This window comes from Sorex araneus, chromosome 4, assembly GCF_027595985.1.
Source record: "Sorex araneus isolate mSorAra2 chromosome 4, mSorAra2.pri, whole genome shotgun sequence".
Taxonomy (NCBI): domain Eukaryota; kingdom Metazoa; phylum Chordata; class Mammalia; order Eulipotyphla; family Soricidae; genus Sorex; species Sorex araneus.
Window position 1 is genome coordinate 222,232,326 of NC_073305.1, and position 20,375 is coordinate 222,252,700.

The window sequence follows — 20,375 nt, forward strand, 5'->3', positions numbered from 1 at the left end:
CAATAGGACTTGGGAGTTGCCACCACGTAAACGCACAAATAAGGACCTGAACTTGAGGCAGCAAAGGGTGGGTTTGTGCAGTTTATGATGTTCCTGTAGTTTTTCCCAGGTCTGAAACAGCTTCAAGATGGAAGTTAAAAAAAGATACACTCAGGGTAAGAATGTGGTTCAGCATGCCAGTACTTGCCTTACAGAAACAAACCAGAGTTCACAGAATGTCAGCCTGCCCCCCTCTCCATGGCCCACATCTCCCCAGGCTCACTTCGTTGTGAGAGCCCATGCAGGCAGGCGGTTTCCCGAGGTCACCTCACCGTGCGCCTGCCACTCTGTCCGACAGCCCCCCAGGAGTTCCTCACTAGGGGAGGGCTTCTCTCCCTGTCAGAAACGGTGGAACAATGTTTCACACAAGCTCCAAGAATACACACCATGTGGGACACACAGTAACACAGGGGAAAGTATCGGAAGAGCAGTAGTTAGCCAGTTATCATTAATCACAGGTTACAGGCAACTTCCAAACCCTTCCTTGGTGAAATACCAGAACAGGAAGGGAACGAACTTCTTTCCCTAAAGAAAGGGGAGAGCAGATTCTAAGAAAGGCACTACTGTTTTCAATCCACCACAAGAGTTTTTCTTGAACAAAATTTACTTCGACATGAAGGGTGGGCCAGATGGATAGTACAGTGGGTAGGGTGTTTGCCTGGTACGCATCCGACTGGGGTTCCTTTCCAGCATCCCATATGGTCCCCGGAGCCTGCCAGGAGTGATCCCTCAGCACTGCCGGATGTGGCCCCAAAACAAAAAAGAAAAAAAGAAAAGGAAGACATGATGAGAGATTGTGTGTTCAAGAGAGAACACAGGCTTTTTCAGAGTGGAGAAAAGCAAACAAAGACAGAGAGAGATGTCCCCAGGAGAACACAACTCCAGGGCTCACAGCATTTGTGCCTGGGCATCACTCAGAGCAGGAATTGGTCCAGCAGGACTTAGCACCAGTGGCTGATCCTGGGCACACTCCAGGATTCCAGCATCCTAAAGGCACACATGGTGGCACAAGCCCCATGGAGACAGCCTTCTTTTTCCTTCTCAGACTGTCGGCAGGAAGGAGAAGACCCCATGGGATGATGTCCTCCTAGAAACAAGTCTGAGAGCACCTTGGGGATCTCCTTCAACCCAGAGGGCAATGACAGAATTCTGGTGCCCCGTCTACCCTCGGGACCTCCGAGTCTCTCTGTGAACATGTCAGGTTCTAAATGCCAAAGGGCCTTCCTTTCCATGCTTGCCATGCCTGGTTCAGCTGGACTCTTCTATCATCCCACCTGGGCAGTCTGCAGTGTGGCCCGCATACAAAACCACTCATGGCACTGCCCCCTGCAGCCAAGGGATGACCACACAAGAATGCTGAGCAGAGCACGGGATGGCTGGAGGGCCAGCAGTGAGATATGGCGCCTGCTCGTGTCCATGGCTGCAGTCCAAGTCAGCAGAGAGGGCTCTGAGAGCCGATGGGCTGAGTGCAGGCTTTGCATGCAAGGAGGCGAGCCTGGCTAGATCCTCAGCACATGGTCCTGAGCACCAAAAGAAACAACCCCTGAGCAGCATACACACCCCAAAACACCTCCCAAAATTAACTGGACCTGGAGGCTGGAGAGAGCACAGCAGGGAGGGCCTTGCACATGGCTGACCCAGGTTCCAACCCTGGCACCCTCCATGGTTCCCAGGACTTCCAGGAATGACTCCTGAGCACAGAGTCAGAAATGGCCCCAAAACAAACAAAACAACTGAACCCAGGTATTCAATTCAATAAAACCTACCTGTGTTCTAATAAAGATTTTTTAAAAAAAAGGAGCAAGAGGCCAGAGAGAACCCCAAAGAGTCCCCCAAGTCCACCAGGAGTGATTCCTGAGTTCAGAGCCAGGATTAACCTCTGAACATTGCTAGGTGTAGCCCCAAAACCAAAACCTAAACCAACAACAACAAAACCAGAAAGCAAGCAGGCAGTCCTGGTTTGTCTGAATCTGGAGGAGACAGTCTGGGGTATTTCAAGTGCGAAACGGAGATGGCCAGGTAGCAGTGGAGGAGAAGCCTACAGGTGACACTGGTGCAGTGCAGGAGGGGCTGGGGACTGGAAGGAGAGTGAAGGTGCAGTGACTTTGTTCCTCTCAATGTTACCTAAACTGTAAAATATTTTAAAACTTATAAAACTGAACGAAAGAACTAGGAAACACCATGACAAATTCATCCCTCATCAGTTAAGAAGTAAATTCACTCAGATTCACTCTGATCACAAATATTTACCCGCAACTGACACAGGGTGGACATGGCTGGCGAGGGGCTAAACATGCTGGGCTATGGGACAGAGGACTCATTTTTTCTAGAACTTTCCATTCCAAGGTCAGCTGGGGCATATCTAAGGGTGGACAGGGCCCCAGGGGATGCTGAGGCAGACAACACTGCACAGGGGCTGGTGAGGAGAGCATGGTTTTTGATTGTTGTGAGGGCCATACCCTCTGATGCTTGAGGCCTTCAGGGGAATCTTGTGATGCTGAAGACAGAACCCAGGGCCTCTGAACATAACACAGACATGCTGGGTATGTGCTCCAACCCTAGAATCTTCTTCTTCTTGTTTTTTTTTTTTTTTTGGCTTTTTGGGTCACACCTGGCGATGCTCAGAGGCTACTCCTGGCTCTGCACTCAGGAATTACTCCTGGTAGTGCTCAGAGGACCATATGAGATGCCAGGGATGGAACTTGGGTTGGCTGCATGCAAGGCAAACGCCCACCCCGCTGTACTACCACTCCGGCCCCTCAGAATCTTCTTAGAGGAGCACACAGCCATGTGCTCTGCAGGACAGGAGGGGCCGGGCCTGTGGCACCCGGTGACAAGCTCTGGGAGTGACAGCTGCCTTCTGTGCAGGGCACTCACCTCGTACAATCCCTCGAAGAAGGTGTTCTTGTCTTCCGTGCTCCACGACTCCCACTGCCGCCGGACCTTCTTGCCTTCTTCCTTCTCACCACCTGATGACCCTAAGTTTCTTGAGGAGGAGCGTGAGCCCCCTGCAGGGCCAGTGGGGGCACCCCCACAACCATTTCCAGATGCTGATCCGCCACCATCAGCGCCTTCAAGAAAGAAGAGGTGATGTGTCCCAAGCCAGAGAAGCCAGGGCCTGCGTCACACACAGTGGCCCCCCGGGCCACTGTGTTTATCTCTCCAACATTTCAGAGCCAGGGAAAGGAGCGAGGGGATGGGCATGCTGATGTCCTGCTGGCAGCATAGCTCCATCCCTGGAAAGTGAGCCCACATCACCTTTCAGAGCCAAACATTTCACACACCAAGCACATCAAAGAACCGAGACTTCAGGTAGGAACCACTCGGTAACAAGATCCCTTTAAAAGGCAGATGAAGCCCGAGCAAGGGATCATGCGGAAGGCACCGGCCTTGCAGAGTTCACGATCTCTCATTTCCTGGCACTACACAGGGATCCTGAGCACCACCAGGAGCAATCTCCAAACACAGAGCTAGGAGGAAGCCCTAAGCACGGCGACCCCTCCCCGCATTTAAAAACAAAACCAAAAAAGGCTTTGGAAGGAGGAATAGAGACATACAGAAGTGAAGGCACTTGGGGGCTGGAGAGATAGCACAGCGGGTAGGGCGTTTGCCTTGCACGCGGCCGACCCGGGTTCAAATCCCAGCATCCCATATGGTCCCCTGAGCACGGCCAGGGGTAATTCCTGAGTGCAGAGCCAGGAGTAACCCCTGTGCATCGCCAGGTGTGACCCAAAAAGCAAAAAAAAAAAAAAAAAAAGAAGTGAAGGCACTTGCCTTGCTCACAGCCAACCCTGCTTTAATCTCCAGCACTACACATGGTCCTCTGAGCACACTACCAGGAGTGATCTCTAAGCACAGAGCCAAGAGTAAACCCGATGGGGCTGGGGAGCAGACAGACAGCACAGGCAGGAAAGCACTGCCTGTAGATGGCCCAAACTGGTTGATTCCTGGTACCACACAGTCCCCTCAACATCACCCAAGAGCACTCCTAAGCACAGAGCCAGGAACAGCTCAAGCGCTAAGGAAAATGACCACAAATCCCCCAGACCCAAAGAAAAAAGAAACAGAAGAATCCCTAAACAATCTTAAAACTCCCTACCTGCCCCAACCCCAACTGCCAGAAATTTCAACAGTGGGACCATCAGTCGGGTACCCCTCACATATGTGGCAGCACTGGGACCTAAACTCAATTTGAAACTGATTTGCCAGGTTATCCTTGTAAACCACTGAACCATCTTCTGGGCCTCCTACACGTTTTAGGGGGGTGCAGGGGACAGAACCCATGAACTCTCAGACATAAGATATGCTCCACCACAAACTCTCTCCTTGGCCTAACTCAAGGAGCACCTTGTTTCAGGGTGCTCTGTCCGCAGAGCCCAGGGTCTGAATCACCTGGCACGAGTGCTCGTAAAGCATCAGATTCTGGAACCGGAGCAACAGTACAGGAGCCAGGGCACTTGCCTTGCATGTGGCTGTCCCAGGTTTGATCCCCGATACCCTACAGGTCCCTCTGAGCCCCGCCAGGAGTGATCCCTGAGCACTGTTGGGTGTGGCCCAACAACCAAGAGAGAAGCATAGCTCCTACTGTTGAGATGAGTTCTGGAGAACGTGTGAAGAGGAGTCACGAGGAAGCCCAGGGCCTGCTGAGACACAGCCCAGGGTAACAGCCATAAAGACAAGTTCAAAGTTCCACATAAATGCTCTGACCTGCCCCGGCTTCCCACCCTGCCAGCTCCTTCCTCTCCGGAACAGGAACTCCCGGCCTATCTCTGTAGTAACCCAGTTCTCGGCTCACAGAACTGGCAAGCAGCTGTTCAAGTCTGAACGCATAAATCAAGAACTTTAGAAAAAAAGCACCAAATGCATCCCAACAAGCCAACCATCAACTTGCCCACAAGCTCCACTTCGCGGCCACACAGTAGGGACCTCCCTGGGCACCCACACACAGATGAGGGGCCTGACCGTGTTGTCCTGCTCCGTCCACGGGCTCAGCTTCTAAAGAGGAGATGAAGCCCAGAACGCCCACAGATCACAAGAAACAAAAGAAATACAAAAGTGAAAGGCAAGGAGCTAGGGAAGTGGAATAGCATAAGTCACCCAAGTGTGAGGCCCTAAGGTCAGTCTGTGCTGCTGCCAAGCAACAGAGATAGGCACAAGGTTCCGAGTTCGATCCCTGGCACTGCATGGGCACCCCACCCCCAAGTGGGGTGTGTCCTGGTAACCTCCAGCACCCCTGGCCCAAGGAGCTGCTGTGCCAGCTATTCCCGAAGCCCAAGTCACCACAGAAGTCCCTCACAATGCCTGAAGGAGAGCCCACCAGCCTCAGTCCTCCCTCCATTCCTGCCCTGCCCTGCCCCTGCAGAGGAAGGGGACCTAGGCAGATTCTCTCCAGATGGAATCCAAGGAGAGCTAGCTCTGCCCGAGAGGATTCCCACAGCATGTTCTGGGGATCATGAGCCATGGACCGGAGAGAGAGAGAGGCGTGGGGAAAACCCAGGACCCGCCACAGCGGTCTCCTGTGCAAGGAAGGGCAGCTGTCCCCCTCTGCACAGGACCCGGACCCTGCTAACCTCTGGCCAAACACTCAACTCCTCCCAGGGCCATGGCAACTGGCCCACAGCCCAACGGCACTCTGGGGAAACCTGCGATGCAATCTGAAAATGCCACCGAGCAGATGTCATGTTGGCTTTGGTGACATTTTACTGTGTCTCAACACTGGTGACTCAAGATGGGGAGGACCAGTGAAGGACACAGATGGAGGCAATTGAGAGCCAGCAGGACCTTGGCACTGAGCAGGTCACACAGAACTCGTGTGGGAGCCGAAGAGACAGGCAGCTCTGCAGGGGCCGGGGCAGCAGCAGCATACATACACATGCACTGACACACACATACATGCACAGATTCACGCGTGTCCCCACACACGCAACTACAATGGCCACCTCTCCTCCTGCTGCCTCCCAAACATTTGGTCTGGAGGAAGATGCTGGACGCAGCCCTTCCCAGAAGCGCGTGCGGCCTGCTCAGCACCAGGCACGCAGGCTCCTCTAGGCTGCATCAGAGGAAAACCACAATTTTTGGGTCAAAGAGAACTGGGTCTGAGCAGCCCTCCAAGCTCAGCTGAGCTCCATCACCTGGGTGCAGGAGCAGACCCCCGGCAGGAGGCACCAGGTGGCAGAAGGGGAGCAGACAACTGGAAGGACGGCAAGTGCGCAGGGCACAGGGGCCCCACGAGGGTGTGACAGTTGGCACACTGAGGTAGGCACTGGCGGCAACGGAACCCCAAGGTTGAGCTCTCTGAGACCAAGGACAGCCTGGCACCCCACCCCACACTCAGCCGCCCCTCGGGGGAAAGGCCAGAGCCCACGGAGGGCACAGCAAGAGCCTGGCTCAGGAGTCCTGGGCAGAGCTGCTGTGGCTCCAGGGCAGGCAATCGGGGTGCCAGTGAGGGTGCAGAGACAGGCACTGAACTGAGCCTAGGGAGGCCCTGCCCAACTTCCCAGGGCCATCTCATACCATGGTGGCTGTGTCACGCTTCTTTTCTCTCCTTCTCAGAAACGTGAAAATCAAAGAATTTCCAAGAGGCGGGCACTCGGCACCTCTCCCCCCAACTCTGGGGCCATCAGGAAATAAGAGGTTCCAGGAACTTGCCCAGCACAGGGGAGTCAGGACCTCAAGCAGCATGAACTGCACAGAGCAAGCAATGACTGCGTCGGGTACCACACGAGTGACAGCAGTGGGACAGGGAGCGCTGCACAGGCCAAGAGCAGGTACTGCGTGCTGGAGGCCAGTCTGATCCCCAGCATCACACACAGGTCACCTAAGCAGAGTAGAAGCAACCCTCAAAAATAGTCAGGTGTGGCCCCCAAACCAACCACCAAAGGTACAGAGGTGCCACAAGGTAACCCGTCCCAACCTGCACCTTCTTTCTTAGGTCCGGCAGAGCAGACCGATGTACTGACGAAGACCCAGGGGCCCAGAAGCACAGAGCACACGTCTCCATCCGGCAGCTGGCCAGCACCAGCACCGCAGTGCTTCCAGAGCCACGGAGGGCACAACGGGGCCGTCCCCACACAGTCTCCAATGACATCTGGCACAGCCAAGGACAGCGCCACTACAGAGGCAGTCTCCACAGGACACAGCTGTGCCAGGTGAGACACACCAGCCCCCAGGCAGTCAACCGAGTCACACCTCATCCTGCCCGAGGTCTCACCCATACTGGCTGCAGCAATGGTCTCCCTTCCACCGGAAGCCGCCTGACACAGAACGTGCTCAGGGGCTCCTTCCCGACTGTGTGCCCTTTTAAGCTGTCTCGAGGGGCAGTCCAGACACACTAACCACACTGAGAGCGCCCGGCAGGGTCCCCGGTGCCCTGATGCACCGCACCCCAAGCACCACCCACAGTGTCCCTTCAACAAGTGTGGCTTTCGCTCAGCTGGCCCAAGGACTGGCCACCACTCACCCCATGGACGTCAATGCCGTTTGGGACGCATTGTGGTTTCTCCTGAAACCAGGGCCCTCTTCCAGAACACCGCCGGGTATTGTGGAAGTTTCTCAAGCAGATGCTTGATGGCCCATGGAATCTCGAGCACCAGGCCTGACTGCCTCCTTTGGGCGCTCCAGCGGTCCCGGGCATGCTGCAGCTCCCTTTCTAGCTAGGGTTTGGCTGTGGGGAGCATTCCTCTGTCACCTCTGGGTCCTCCTGTAACCCCACAAACATGAAAAACTACAAAACAAAACCCTAAATAATAATTGACAAAAGATGACTCTATCAAGAAAAAAACCCTACAAATGAAATGACATTCTTTGTTTTTTGTTTTTGGGTCACACCAACAATTGCGGTGCTGGGGATCGAACCTTAGAGAAACAACGCTCATTCTGATGTCGAGTGTCCACAAGGTGCTGGAAATGATTCCAGTCTTCAAAGCAGAATTTGAATATCCCCTTGGCTCCTCTTCTATACCAGTATCTGCCTCTGTGACAACGGCCCTCTGTATAGTTCGAATGGAAGAGCTTACCAAGAGCCCTGCTCCCCTGTGCCGTCTCACACAACACCACCCCTCACTCTGGCCTGGGCTACGGGACATGTCGCTATGTGCTGGACGGGCCAAGGGAATGTTTACCCTATTCCCCCGCTTCTCCCAATGAGCCTCCTGCAGTTTAATGCCCTGCCAGGCAGGCTCCCGACCTCATCCTGGATCTGACATGCGCCTCCAACTGAGGGAAGACGCCCGGGGAACAAGGCCATCAAACAAACCTCTTTAAAGACTCAGGGCCAGGCCCAACTGCACAAGGAAGATAAAACAGAGGTTAACAACAGAGTCCAAGAAGGGCTCCGGCCCAGCCTGATCCACATACCAGCTCTTCAAGAGCTAAGAGCTAGGCAGAGTCACCAAGTTTACAGCTGCCCTGATTTCAAGCGGCCTGCCTTCTGGAAGCCTGCAAGAAGCCCTGGGCCCCAAGGTGGCCTGCAGTTGGCCCGTGCACCCAAGCGCTAGTGACACGCAGCTCTTAGGACCTCACCAGAACCCTCAGAGCCAAAAGACTGAAGTTCAGGGACATGCCACCCTTTCCCTAGCCAGAGTCGAGGCAACCACAGGGCAGAATCCAGATGCCAGGCTGCTCCTGCCTCTTTCCAATGTGCACGCAGCCCGTCACCCAACATCGACTGTATCAGGCAGACAGCTGAGACGCCCTTCAAAGATGGTTAGGAGGTACTAGCAGCGGTGTCAACAGTAAGCGCTGTGCAAGGCTTCGGACTTCAACACAGCCCGTGAAGGCAACTGTGGGGAGAGATGCTGAACCAGTGCTGGACACTGCTGCCTGCCCTGAGGCCTGTCTCACCTATCTCTCCTACTGGGCAATAGCTAGAGGTGCCACCAAGCTGGTACCTGACTGGTACCTCAGCTCTGGCACTTGACCTCAGAGCCGTGTGACCGCATGATGGTTGATGTTATTCCATGATGGGCCAACAGCCTCCCATGCCCCCAAAGGGGGGATGGCAAACACAGCCTCACCAATCACAAAGAAATCTCCAACAGAACAGCTGGGGCCACTTTCTATGGAGACAGGATCTAGGACTTGCTGTGGCTACTGGCCAATTTGCTGATCTGCAGCTTGCCTTTCGCTCGAATTGAGCCCACGTTCCAGCAGCTAGTTTCTGTAAGTGTTACAGGGACAAAGACAAGACGCTTAGCATGCAGACACTAAGCAATTAATCCAAGAAGAACTGATCTGGAACTTGACCAGAGGAAAACCTAAACTCAGGTAGACAAAAATCTAGTTTTCCTAAGAGGCCAGAGCTGGAGAGAGAGAAGCAAATGGAGAATACGCTTTTCCAGTCTAAGCCATCCCCACCCTGACTCCAAGACTCTCTGGGCCAGAATAGAGTGCAACTGGCCAGGGCAGAAACCGACCTGGCAGCCCCAGCACTGCTCACTGCCCGGCGGGGGTGCTGCCTAACCCAGGGGGTTTCTCCAGAGCTGCTGCCGAAGGGCAGGGTTGGTGACGGCCAGGAGAGGAGTCTGAGAAGCAGAGACCATCCAAGGCAAGAGGAGGGTCAGCCGGGGAGGCCTCGCCAAGGTCAAAGCCAGAGCAGTGGTGCTGAAACTTGCTGTCCTCTCCTCCAAGTCACCAGACAGCTTTCTCCTTTACCTGCGGGAGTCTGCAGGCCACGCCAGGAAGAGGTCTGGTGAGATGCCAAATGAATACCCGTGTCACTGCTACTCCAAGCCACACGCTACAATGGAAAGCAAGAGCCACAACATCAGAGTGACTCCGCCTACTCCAGTGCCCCATCTCTCATCAGCCAGACCCGAGGGTACAGGCTCTCCCTGACTTGGGGGTGAGAGAGAACACCTACCTCTGATGGAAAAGCAGATCCGAGGACAGAAAGCAAGGATGTCTTTATGGATTCCCTATGCCGGCCAGATGGCCACGTTGGGTGGGCAGCGACTGAAGCCACAAACTCACCGGAAAGGTACCCCTGGAGTTCACTTGAAACAACCGAGACGCTTTCACAAAGCAAAACTACACTCATTTCCCTAATCCATTAGCACTAACATCAAAATACACCATTTACGGGAGTTTGAAAGGGAAGACCTATGTTTTCAATTCTGAAACAGTCCAAGTCATTTCCACTCACATCCTCAAGTATGCAGACGCCAGACATGCCTGCCACAGGCCGGGGAAGGCCTGCTGCTCAGGGACAAGGCAGGCAGCTCTAACGGCGCCGGGCAGAGAGCTGTTAGCGCAAGTCTCCTCAGAGCCAAGTTAAAGTCTCTTTCCTGAAAATCTTCCAGGAACAGACCTTAGACCTGCTTTCTCTAAATGTGCTGCACTCCTGGCCTGAAACAGAAAATGAATCTGGCGCCCCCGAGTTAAATCGGCAGGAGAGCAGAACAAAGGGAGACAACCCGGCAGCTGACAGCGGGGAGACAGCAGTTGGGCCACACGGCCTTGTACCACTTTCGGAGCACGCCGACGGGCCCCAGCGAGCGGGCGTGAGGGAAGGGCCTGCGCACCGGCCGCAGGTGCCTGCGATCTGGCCGGCTCGGGCGTGGACGACAGCTGCGGCCTCCCCGGGCTTCCGACCAACCGGGCCCCAGGAGAGCCCCCCGAGCCCTGCCTTTGTCTCCCCGAGCTGGACAGGTGCCTCCTCTCCCCGCTGCTGTCCGCCCTGGCCCCGGAGGCCCGCGCCGCCTCCTACCTTTGCCGCGGGGCCCGGGGCCGCCGCCGCCGCCGCCCACCGCGCACGGCGCGTCCTTCCGGGGCCGCTTGCTCTGCGGCCGCACGCTGGACCTCAGGAAGTGGTGCTGGTCCTGCGGGCCGGCGGCCGGCGGGGAGGGGCCCGGAGGGTCCGGGGGGCCGTCGCCGCCGTCCCGGGGGCTCTTCCCGTCCCTCTTTGTGCCGCCGCCGCCGCCGTCCTGGGCCGCGTCCCCCGCCGCTCCCTCCAGCGAGTCCTCCTCGGCCGGCCTCTTGCCCAGCTTCTTGAGCCCGTCCTCGCCGCCGCCGTCCCCCAACTTCACTGTCATCCTGCGGGGACAGGGGCGCGGACGCCGAGGCCGCGGTCAGCCGGCCGCCCGCAACTTGGCCCCGCGCGCCCAACATGGCGGCCGCCGTTGTTCGTCCCCGCCCGGCCGCGACCCCCGCCGGCCCGGGACACCCCGCACGCCCGCTGGGCGCCCGGCGGGGCGGCGGGGCAGCGGGGGCGGCGCGTCCCGGGGTGCGCCCCGGGGTGGGCGGCCGGGAGCAGCGCCGCGCGGACGCCGCCGTCCGGGCCCCTCCCGCGGCGGCGGAAACCCTGGGTCCCCGCCGCGGCCCGAGAGCTCGGGGCGGCCCGAGACAAAGACCCCGGCCCGGCGGGGCCCGGGACAGCGGCTCGCGCGGGCGGCGCGGCGGGGACCCCGCGGGGCCGGCGTTCCCGGAGCTAGGGGCGCGCACGGCCCGCACGGCGACCCCGCGGCGGGCGGGCCCCTCCCCGGCCCCGGTCACCTTGTTCATCCACGCCGCGCGGCCGCAGCGTTTCCCGGGCTCCCCGGGAGCCGCCCGGGCGCCCGCAGGACCGGCCGGGCCGGGCCGCCCGGGGCCCCGAGCGCCCGCCTCCGAGAGGCCGCGACGCCGGGCCGGTCTCCCGCCGGAACGACACCCGCCGAGCGGGCGCGGGCGCAGGCACGTCGAGCCCCGCGGCCGGCGTGCGGCCGACGGACTCCCGCGCGCGCCGCTGCTGCCGCCGCTCAGCCTCTCCGAGGCCCGGCCCGCGGCGCTCGGCGGCAGTTCCGGCTCCGGCTGCCGCGGCGACGGCGGGGACGGCGCGGCGCGGCGCGGCGCGGCGCGGGGCGGGGCGACGCCGCGGGGACGCGCGCGCAGGAGGTCCGCGGCGGGCGCGCCTCCGGGCGGCGATCCGATTGGCTGCGGGCGGGCGCGCGGGGCCGTGGGGCGGGGCGGGGCGCGGGGCGGGGCCCCCGGGCGCTGTGGTGACGCGCGGCGGCGGACGTGCGCTCCCGTGCGTCGCCTCTGATTGCCCGACCGGCAGCCAATGGCGCGGGCGCCGGGGCCGCGATTGGCCAGGGCTGTGTTGACGGATGCGTGAGAAGAAAACGACGCCTCGGCCCGGAGGCTTGAATCGGGCGCGAAGGCGGCGGCGTCTGAGGCGCGGGGACAGGCGCGCCGCTGCGGGAGGCCGGGCGCCTGCTGTGCGCCTCAGGGCTGCGGGGCGGCCGCGAAGGGCCGTCGCGAAAGCCCACGCCCGGGAGGAGGGTCTTCCCCGAGCCCTCCCCGCGGACCCCCACGTCGCGGAGCCGCGGCGTCCTCTCCGGGGGCCGGACGGCGCCCTGGGGCTCGCCACGCCCGCGCTCGGACAGCCCCGCAGTGGTGCGAGGCCCCGGGTGCGGGGGTCCGGCACGCCGTGCAGGGGGCGTTTCCGGAGAAGCCAGCTTCCCCTTCAGCCCCCGCCGACCCGAGCGCCTCTCGAAGCGGGCCGAGGAGGCCGGGCCCCGCGTTCGCCCCGCCTCGGCCGCCGAGCGGCTTCGGCTGTTTCCGGCCTCCGGCGGCGCCCGACTTCGGGTCTTTCCGGGTTGCGTGGGCCGTCGTTGCCACGGCAACGCGCGGCGGTGCCGCGGCCGGGCCCAGGTGAGTGCGTCCCCGACCGCCGGTCTAGGAGCGTGCGGGGCCGTGGGATGGGCGCGGGAGGTGGCGAGGCGAGCGGCGGGAGCCGCGGGTTCGGAGCTGGGAGGAGCTGGCGACTAGGCGATGGTTTGTGCGCGGAAACCCCGCGCGGCGGAGGCTGCAGCCCTGGAGCGTCAGGTGAGACCGGGCGTGGGGAGCTGGAGATGCCGTCCCGCCAGGCGTCCCCTTGGCCCCATTCCCTCGAGCGACAGAATTTCTCAAGTGTTAACGGTAGTTTTGGGGGGGTTCTGTTTTGTTTTGTTTTTGTTTATTTGGGGGGGTCACAGCTGGTTCTGCACTCAGAAATTAGTCCTGGCAGTGCTCGGGGAATGCTGTGGGATGCCGGGGGTCGAACCCGCCATGTGCAAGGAAAACGCCCTCCTCGCTGTATATCGCTCGAGCCCCCGGGGTGCTTTTTAACCCGCATCCAATTATATCCATAAGCACAGACGACCCATTGGTTTGATCCCATTGATTTGAACGGTCCATTTTGGGGTTTTTTTGGGGGGGCGGGGCATGGAGGCCCACATGGGTAAAGCTCAGGGTTTATTGCTGGCTCAGAGCTCAGGAATTACTCCTGGCAGGCTAGAGGACCACCTGGAATGCCGGGTATGGAGCCGGATCAGCCGTGTGCAAGGCAAGCGCCCGTCCCACTGTACTATTTCTCTGGCCCCCTGGAGTTTCAGGTTCTGACCTATCTCATTGTGGTCCCAGAATTTTCTCTAACCCTTCCCAAACTGAAGTCTAGCAGAGCTTCTGTAAGTGGAACCTTAGGGTTTCTCCTCTTATGTCCTGTTTATTTCACTAGATGCAGGATTCTCTGGCTTCACTCTTGTAACTTGTGTAAGAACTTTTTCTATTCTGAAGATGGAATAAAATCCTGAAGAAAGAAAACAGCACAGTGTGTTTTATTAATTCACCCATCAATAGACTGGTTCGTACCTTTTTCCAACAACTGAATAATGCTGCTGCTTTATTGGTTCAGGCCTCTGCTTTCATTTCTTTGGGATGTATATCCAGAGATAGAATTCCTGGATCATCTGGTACCTCACCAGTATTTCCGGAGCCACCAGACTTTCCCAGTAGCTATACTGTTACACCTTTTACTGGCGGTGAGTATAGACGGCTTTGTTTCTCAACATCCTCACAGACGTTTGTTTCCTACTTTCTCTGATAATAGCCATCCTCTTAAATCTGAAGCCAAATATTTTAAACAGTAGCGAATCAATCCACATTAGTTCTCACCAATCTGATTGTAGGGTGTGAGAAAGCTGGCATAATTAGATCCACCTTTCTTTCATCATGCCCCCGTAGGCCTGAAGAGGGGCAATGCACATGTTTGCCAGGGAAAAAGTAGACTCAGGTGGTGAGCATGTCGAATCCATGTACCTCTCAAGGGTATATTCTCCACAGTTGCTGTGCTTGGGTTTTCTTGACTAACAAAGGGATCCTTTGCCTTCTACCACTGAGTCTTGGAGGTAAAAGCCTAGGTTTCTACACTTGGCAAAAAAAAAAAAAAATGGCAGGAGGTTTTTCTGTACTTTTCTGTGGTACAGCTAGTTTTTTACTGAGCTCAAAGTTTTTCACAAGAGGAAACTCTGAGGATTGTCATATTATGACTACATTAGAAAGCAAGGATCGCCCATGTGCTCCAGACTGTAGGACTCCTGTTAAATACAGTGAGTCGCATCATTTTCATGGCACTTTGCATTATCCCAGGTCTGCACCTGGCTTCCACGAGGTGCACCTGTGAGACTCTTGCAGAGGAAACTTCATCAGTCTAACACAGCATTTCTGAGTTGCCAAATGCCTTGTGATGTAGGTGTGCAGTTTGCTCTTTAATTTCATGTATAGAATCATCTTGTTTTGTTTGATCCCCATAAGGCATAGCTGTTCTTTTTGCTTACAGGTCTCAGACCTGACGGCCGAGTTGCATCATGGCTCTCTATTTTGACCACCGAATAGAAGCCCCTGACTCAGTGGGGTCTCCTTCTCATATCAGCTGGCACCCTGTCCATCCTTTTCTGGCAGTCGCCTCTGTCAGCACGACCTCAGGTGGTCGTGTGGATGTGTATCTGGAGCAAGTGAGTAGTGGGGAACAGCAGTTCTGGCATCTGATGCTGTTGCTGCAGTTTCCTTTTGTTTCCATTGAGTGTGTGTTTGTGGGTTCAGATCCCTGTACTCATTCTCACAAAAATGCATTCACTGTCAGTTCTCAAGTTGAAATTACCGTGGGGTTAATCCTTTCGCCTCTTGAGTTTGACTTAGAAATGCTCAGGACAAAAAAAAAAAGAAATGCTCAGGACAGATTACACAGTCAGTTCAGTCACTAGCTAGAAATAGCTCCACAGAGGCCGGAGTGATAGTATAGCAGGTCAGGCCTTGCACGGGGCTGACCCAGGTTTGATCTCCAGCACCCCATGTGGTCCCCCAAGCCTACTCAGGAGTGAATGCAGAGCCAGAAGTAAACCCCAAACATCACCCAACATCACCTGTCTGACCTGTTCTCCTGTCCCCTCATTTTGGCCATCTGAAACGATTCTCCTCTAGCTTTGCTAGCAAACCACTGCAGATTGTCAAGTTTGGCCACCACAGACCTAGACTAAGCCGAGCCTTGCTCCCTTGCCCTGCCCAGGCTGTCTGGGTGCTCCCACGTCTAGAAGGCACTGCCCGTTTCCTGATGCACAGGTCAGGACCAGAGAGTAAGGTCAGCCCAACTTTTAACCCAGCTCCAGGTTTTTGGGGTGGTTGTTACCCACAAGTCTCTGAGGAGCTGGCCCAGCCCCCTGTGGCAGTGAACTTAAGAGGACCCTGTACCTTGTTCTTACATGGGGCAGAACCGTCTATTGGAACCTTAGGTGCACCCACCATCCCCAGCCCTGCCTCTGTTTGAAGGCGAGGAGGGAAACCCAAGGGGCCCCCAGCTCCTGCCGGCCATGAGACTCCTCGCCTTTGACACTTGATTGCTGCCTTCCCCTCTTCCCACTGCCTACCCCAGGGCACCCCCTCCCAGCCACCCAGCCAGAGAGCCTCACTCAGCCTCGCACTGAGCACTCTGCTGCTGTCTCCTGGGGTGAGTCCCCGAAGGAGAGCCACTGGTGAGGTTAGTATTGATGAGCTATTATGTCAGAGAGCTATTGATGAGGGATCCAATCCAGATGTTTAAAACACTACAGAGGGGCCCAGAGAGGCAGTATGGCAGGAAAGGTGCTCGCTTCATGATTCAGTCGCCCCAGATTCAGTCCCTGGTACCACTTATGGTCTCCTGGGCACCACTGATTGTGGCACAGAAACAGAACACTGCTGCAGGACAAACTACCTCTTTACCGCCCCCCCATAATAGGCACCCCAAAACCCACTGGCAGTGTCTTGGGGCCATTGCCTGTGACTCTTGGCCTGACGATGCGGGCCTGATGTTTGGTGCTGGGAAGCCATGGAAGGCAGGCTCAAACCTGGGGCTGCACACATGCTGGGCTGGCTCCCTGGTCCCAGTGTGCATTTCTTTTTTTCTAGTTTTTGGGCCACACCCTGCAGTGCTTGGGCTAGTCCTCAAAGTGAACTTCCCGTGTGTCCAATTGTTCCAGGAAAACACAATTTCCGAATCATGATTTATTGGATGATCAGGTGACAACTGGAGATTGCAAGGCACCAAGAATAAATAAGAATGAAGTTGATCTATACCCTAAACTCTTTAAAATATTCTAGAAGATGCCAAAATATGCAAGCACATATTCTATGAATCCTCAGTGATGTCTTAACACCTTGCTTAGCCTGTAGAAACCTCCACTGTGCAGGGGCCAGAGAGCTCAGTGAGCAAAGTCCCAGGTTTGCTCCCCAGCCTGGCGTTGTCCCCAACCACTACTGCATGTGACTCAAGAAAAGCCTTCACTAGGCAAAGGGAGGCGCAGCATGCCATGTCTGTGTCTTTCATTACCACTTGCAGAAAGGCTCTTGGGATCCTCAGAAGGGAGAACACTGCAGCCAACAGGCTTGAGTGAGTAGCATCTCAATGGAACCATGAGCAACTTCGAGAAGTTGTTCTCTGAGGGTTGCTAGTTGGCTGGTCACTGGAGTGTCCGCCTGTGCTTCTGTAGCTTGGTTGGGGCCACCTTGCTGGTCTGTGACAGCTGGAACTTTTCCAGAAAACCCACCATCCTCAGGCCAATGTTGCGTACTTGGTCTGCAGAATTCTTGGCCTGACTACCTCTCTCCTGATGTGTGACTTTTCTGTTTGTGACAGGGGGAGCATGTGCCTGATATACACGTCGAACGGTCTTTCCGAGTCACTTGCCTGTGCTGGCATCCTACGCGGCCAACCTTGGCTATCGGCTGGGAGACTGGAGAAGTGACAGTGCTTAATAAGCGGGACAAAGAACAGCACATAGTCCCCCCGACACACACAGCTGACGTCAGCATTCTAAGCTGGAGCACCAATGGAAACTGTCTCGTGTCAGGAGACAAGGTAAGCAGGCAGCCTCCCCCCAAACTGCAAGGACCGGGAGGTTGTACAGGCCCCACAGAAGCAGGTCCCCAAACTCTTGGCCCGGGGAGCCCAATGAGGCATGACACCTTAGTGCCCTGGGTCCTGGCACAGAAGAGGCTCGGGTAGGGTTTGGCAATGGGGCAGCACATGAGACAGCGGAGAGAGAGCCGTGGGAGTGCATGGGCTTGCTGATTCCGAGATGCTTGCTGAGGTGGAGTGAGGCTTTGGGCAGGAACAGCAGGAGCTCTTGAGGTGGTCTTTTTAGCCTGCCCCTCTGAGTGGGTTTAGGGATCACCATGTGCCCCTCGCCACCTCAGGCTGGGGGTGTTGAGTGGTGTAGCAGTCTGCAAGCAGAACCTGCCCGCCACACTGGCTATGGCTTCTTGCAGCTTGGCGTCGCGCTCTTGTGGAGGCTGGACCAGAGGGGCCGTGCGCAGGGGACACCCCTGCTGAAGCTGGAGTATGGGAGGCGGCTCACACACTGCATCTTCTGGCTGCCTCCTCCGGGAGAGTGAGTGGGCAGTCCGGGTGGCCCCCACCAGCCACTCCCAGCCCCCACTCACCTGCAGTGACCCTCCCTCTTCTCTATCATCTCCACACTCAGGGACCTCGTTCAGCTCGCCAAGGCGGCAGTGAGCGGCGACGAGAAGGCGCTGGACATGTTTAACTGGCGGAAAAGCGACTTTGGAAGTTTCCTAAAAATGGGCTCCCAGGAGGCACTGTCCTTCTTTGTTAGCCTGGTGGACGGTGAGAGGCAGGGCCAGGGTCCTGGGGCTTAGACCAGCCCTTGCGGGTTCTTGACAAGACTGAACAAGTGCACTTTCTTCGCCTTTTGTACTTTGTGGCTTGGGGGCCACACTTAGCAGTGCTCAGGCCTCCTCCCAGCTCTTTGTCCCAGTCTTAGGGGACCAGGTGGCTCTGGGAATTGGGCCTGGGCCTCTGTCCCATAATGCATGTACTCAACTTGTTCTTCCTGAATGAAATCCTGGCCCTGAATGAAAGGACTTCTTTTTTTTTTCTTTTTCATTGAATCACGGTGAGATATACCCTTGTAAAGCTGTTCATGGTTGGATTTCAGTCAAACAGTATTCCAACACCCATTCCTCCACCAGTGCACGTTTCCTAACACCAGCATCCCCAGGGCAAATGGACTTTTTAAAGCATGTGTTTCATTTGGTTTTTAGGGGTTTTTTTGCTTTTGTTTTTAGGCCACACCCAGTAGTGCTCAGGCTTTATTCCTCTCTGCTCAGGCAGCACTCCTGGCAGGGTGTGAGGTGCAAGGCAAGCACCCTCCGCACTATCTTCTCTCCAACCCTAAAGCATGTTTTGCTGAGAGACCATCCATGTGACCTTCTGGGAAGAGCATGTCACAAACCCTGGGAGTTGGTCACCTGGCATCTGAAGAAGGGCTCCCCTTTACCTGAGGAGACAGGCTTATTTGTGGAGGTGGAGGGTTTCTCCACAAGGCACAGGGCAACGGTCCTGAGTGCTACCCGTGTGTGCCCCTGGAGGCCTGAGGCATTCTTGAGAAGGGCAGCCCTGTCCCCAGGAGGCTTTCATAAGGGTGCGCAGAGGATAGAGGTGAAGGGACAGCTCTGATGGGTGCTGGGATCGCCCAGGGGTAGGAAAGAGGAAAGAGCTCCCCTGGGAAAGGAGGTGGGGGGAGGTGGCTCCCCCTCTGTGGGGGAAGTCTGCGAATTCCTGTAGGGACACATGGGTGTGGCTTCACACTGGAGGGAGGGTGGAAGAGGAGGCCGAGGGCTCAGGCAGCACCTTTCCCTGCCCCAGGGACCGTGCACTATGTGGATGAGAAGGGCAAGAGCACACAGGTGGCAGCCGCCGACAGCACCGTGCACACGCTCTTCTACATGGACAAGAGAGAGGCGCTGGTGGTGGTCACAGAGAACCTGCTGCTGTCACTCTACATGGTGACCCCCGAGGGCCAGGTGGAGGAAGTGATGAAGGTGGGCAGGCTCTGGCTACATCTGTGTGAACACCATTAAGGTGCCCTGCCTGTGGTGACAGGCCTGTAGTGCCTGCTCAGGAGGGGGGATGGCATCCCTGCCTGGCTTCCAGCAAACCAGGGGGACTGTTCTGCGTGGGCGCAGGCCCTGAGTGTGCCGTGGAGGTGTTGGGGTACAGGCATCTTTGGTAGTGGCTGAGAGCCAGCCCCCAGTTCATCCACCACATTCACCCGGGTGACAGTGTGCAAGTGTCTTAATCCGTAAAGTCTTGGGGAGAGGCCTATTCACTGCCTTCCCTTTGGGGTCGCATTCTGCAGACCCAACAGTCATTTGTGTCCGGGAGGGTTTGCCCGTGTGAGTCCTCAGTCACATGCAGTAAAGTGGCCATTGGCAACATCCTCTGGCTGAGGGCCCTGGGCCAGGGAGGCACCTGCCTGCCAGGAGGCTGCTGACCGTCAGTACCAGTGTGTCCTGCAGTCCTGGGGGCACCTCCCTCTGTGGAACTCACCCTGCCCCATGGCCCCAGGAGAGCCCACCTGGTCGCTGCAGAACAGACCTCAGGCACAAGGATACAGACCCGTGGTCAGCAGGCCACCTCCAGCTTTCTGATCACTGTTCTCCAGGTGAAGCTGAGCGGGAAGACGGGGTGCCAGGCGGATATCGCTTTGATAGAGGACAGTCTGCTAGTGACTGCTATCGGGGAGTCCGTGCTCAGGTGAGTGCCAGTCGGGAAAGCCTGTGTGGCCAGACCAAGGGTGTGCCAATGAGGATGATTCTCATGGGCGGGACGCAGCCCTAAGACCCGAGACTGAAGAATGGAGAGAATCAGGACCAGAGATCGGCCACATGACTGGGTGTAGGCAGTCAAGCGTGAGCCCCCACTTCAATCCCCCGTATTGTTTGACACCGAGTATGGCCAAGGTGGGGCTAGTGGCCTTGGGCCCACACAACTGGGCCAAGTGTCACCTGAATGGCCTTGAGCCATGATGCAGTATTGGAGGTCACCAAAACGAGTCAAAAAATGAAAAAAATTCAGGGCCCCTATCTTCCCCTGTGGCTCCTCCGGGACAGTGGCACCCACCCCCACCCGTTAGTCCTCTGCACTGGGTGCTGTGGGACCTCATGTGCCATCCTCTACCCTGTGCCGTGTGCTTTGAAACATTTGTTCTGTTTATATAAAGAGGCCACACGCCTCTTTCTCCTGATATAAAGCTTGTTCTGCCACT

At 56.9% G+C, this 20,375-nt stretch overlaps 2 protein-coding genes across 4 annotated transcripts in view; one reads left to right on the top strand and one right to left on the bottom strand.

The window, feature by feature from the left end:
- CRAMP1 (cramped chromatin regulator homolog 1) overlaps positions 1-11,820 on the bottom strand; it is a 35,323-nt gene extending 23,503 nt beyond the window's left edge. Inside the window, exons 1-3 of one of the 2 annotated variants that reach the window (XM_055135423.1) lie at positions 11,530-11,820; positions 10,745-11,070; positions 2,917-3,110 (exon numbers count right to left, since the gene is read on the bottom strand). In XM_055135423.1, coding sequence (XP_054991398.1) covers positions 2,917-3,110; positions 10,745-11,069 — 519 coding nt within the window. In that variant the 5' untranslated portion in view covers position 11,070; positions 11,530-11,820. The remainder of the gene's footprint in view (positions 1-2,916; positions 3,111-10,744; positions 11,071-11,529) is intronic. The other variant, XM_055135422.1, reaches the window with a different exon arrangement.
- Positions 11,821-12,132: 312 nt separating this feature from the next.
- The window catches only part of IFT140 (intraflagellar transport 140), a 35,117-nt gene continuing 26,874 nt past the window's right edge, over positions 12,133-20,375 (top strand). The window contains exons 1-8 of one of the 2 annotated variants that reach the window (XM_004604423.2): positions 12,133-12,666; positions 13,688-13,814; positions 14,612-14,786; positions 16,943-17,164; positions 17,575-17,696; positions 17,790-17,932; positions 18,974-19,149; positions 19,773-19,864. In XM_004604423.2, the coding sequence (XP_004604480.1) occupies positions 14,640-14,786; positions 16,943-17,164; positions 17,575-17,696; positions 17,790-17,932; positions 18,974-19,149; positions 19,773-19,864 (902 nt within the window). In that variant the 5' untranslated portion in view covers positions 12,133-12,666; positions 13,688-13,814; positions 14,612-14,639. Of the gene's footprint in view, positions 12,667-12,704; positions 12,841-13,687; positions 13,815-14,611; positions 14,787-16,942; positions 17,165-17,574; positions 17,697-17,789; positions 17,933-18,973; positions 19,150-19,772; positions 19,865-20,375 lie in introns of those variants that run through there. The other variant, XM_055135413.1, reaches the window with a different exon arrangement.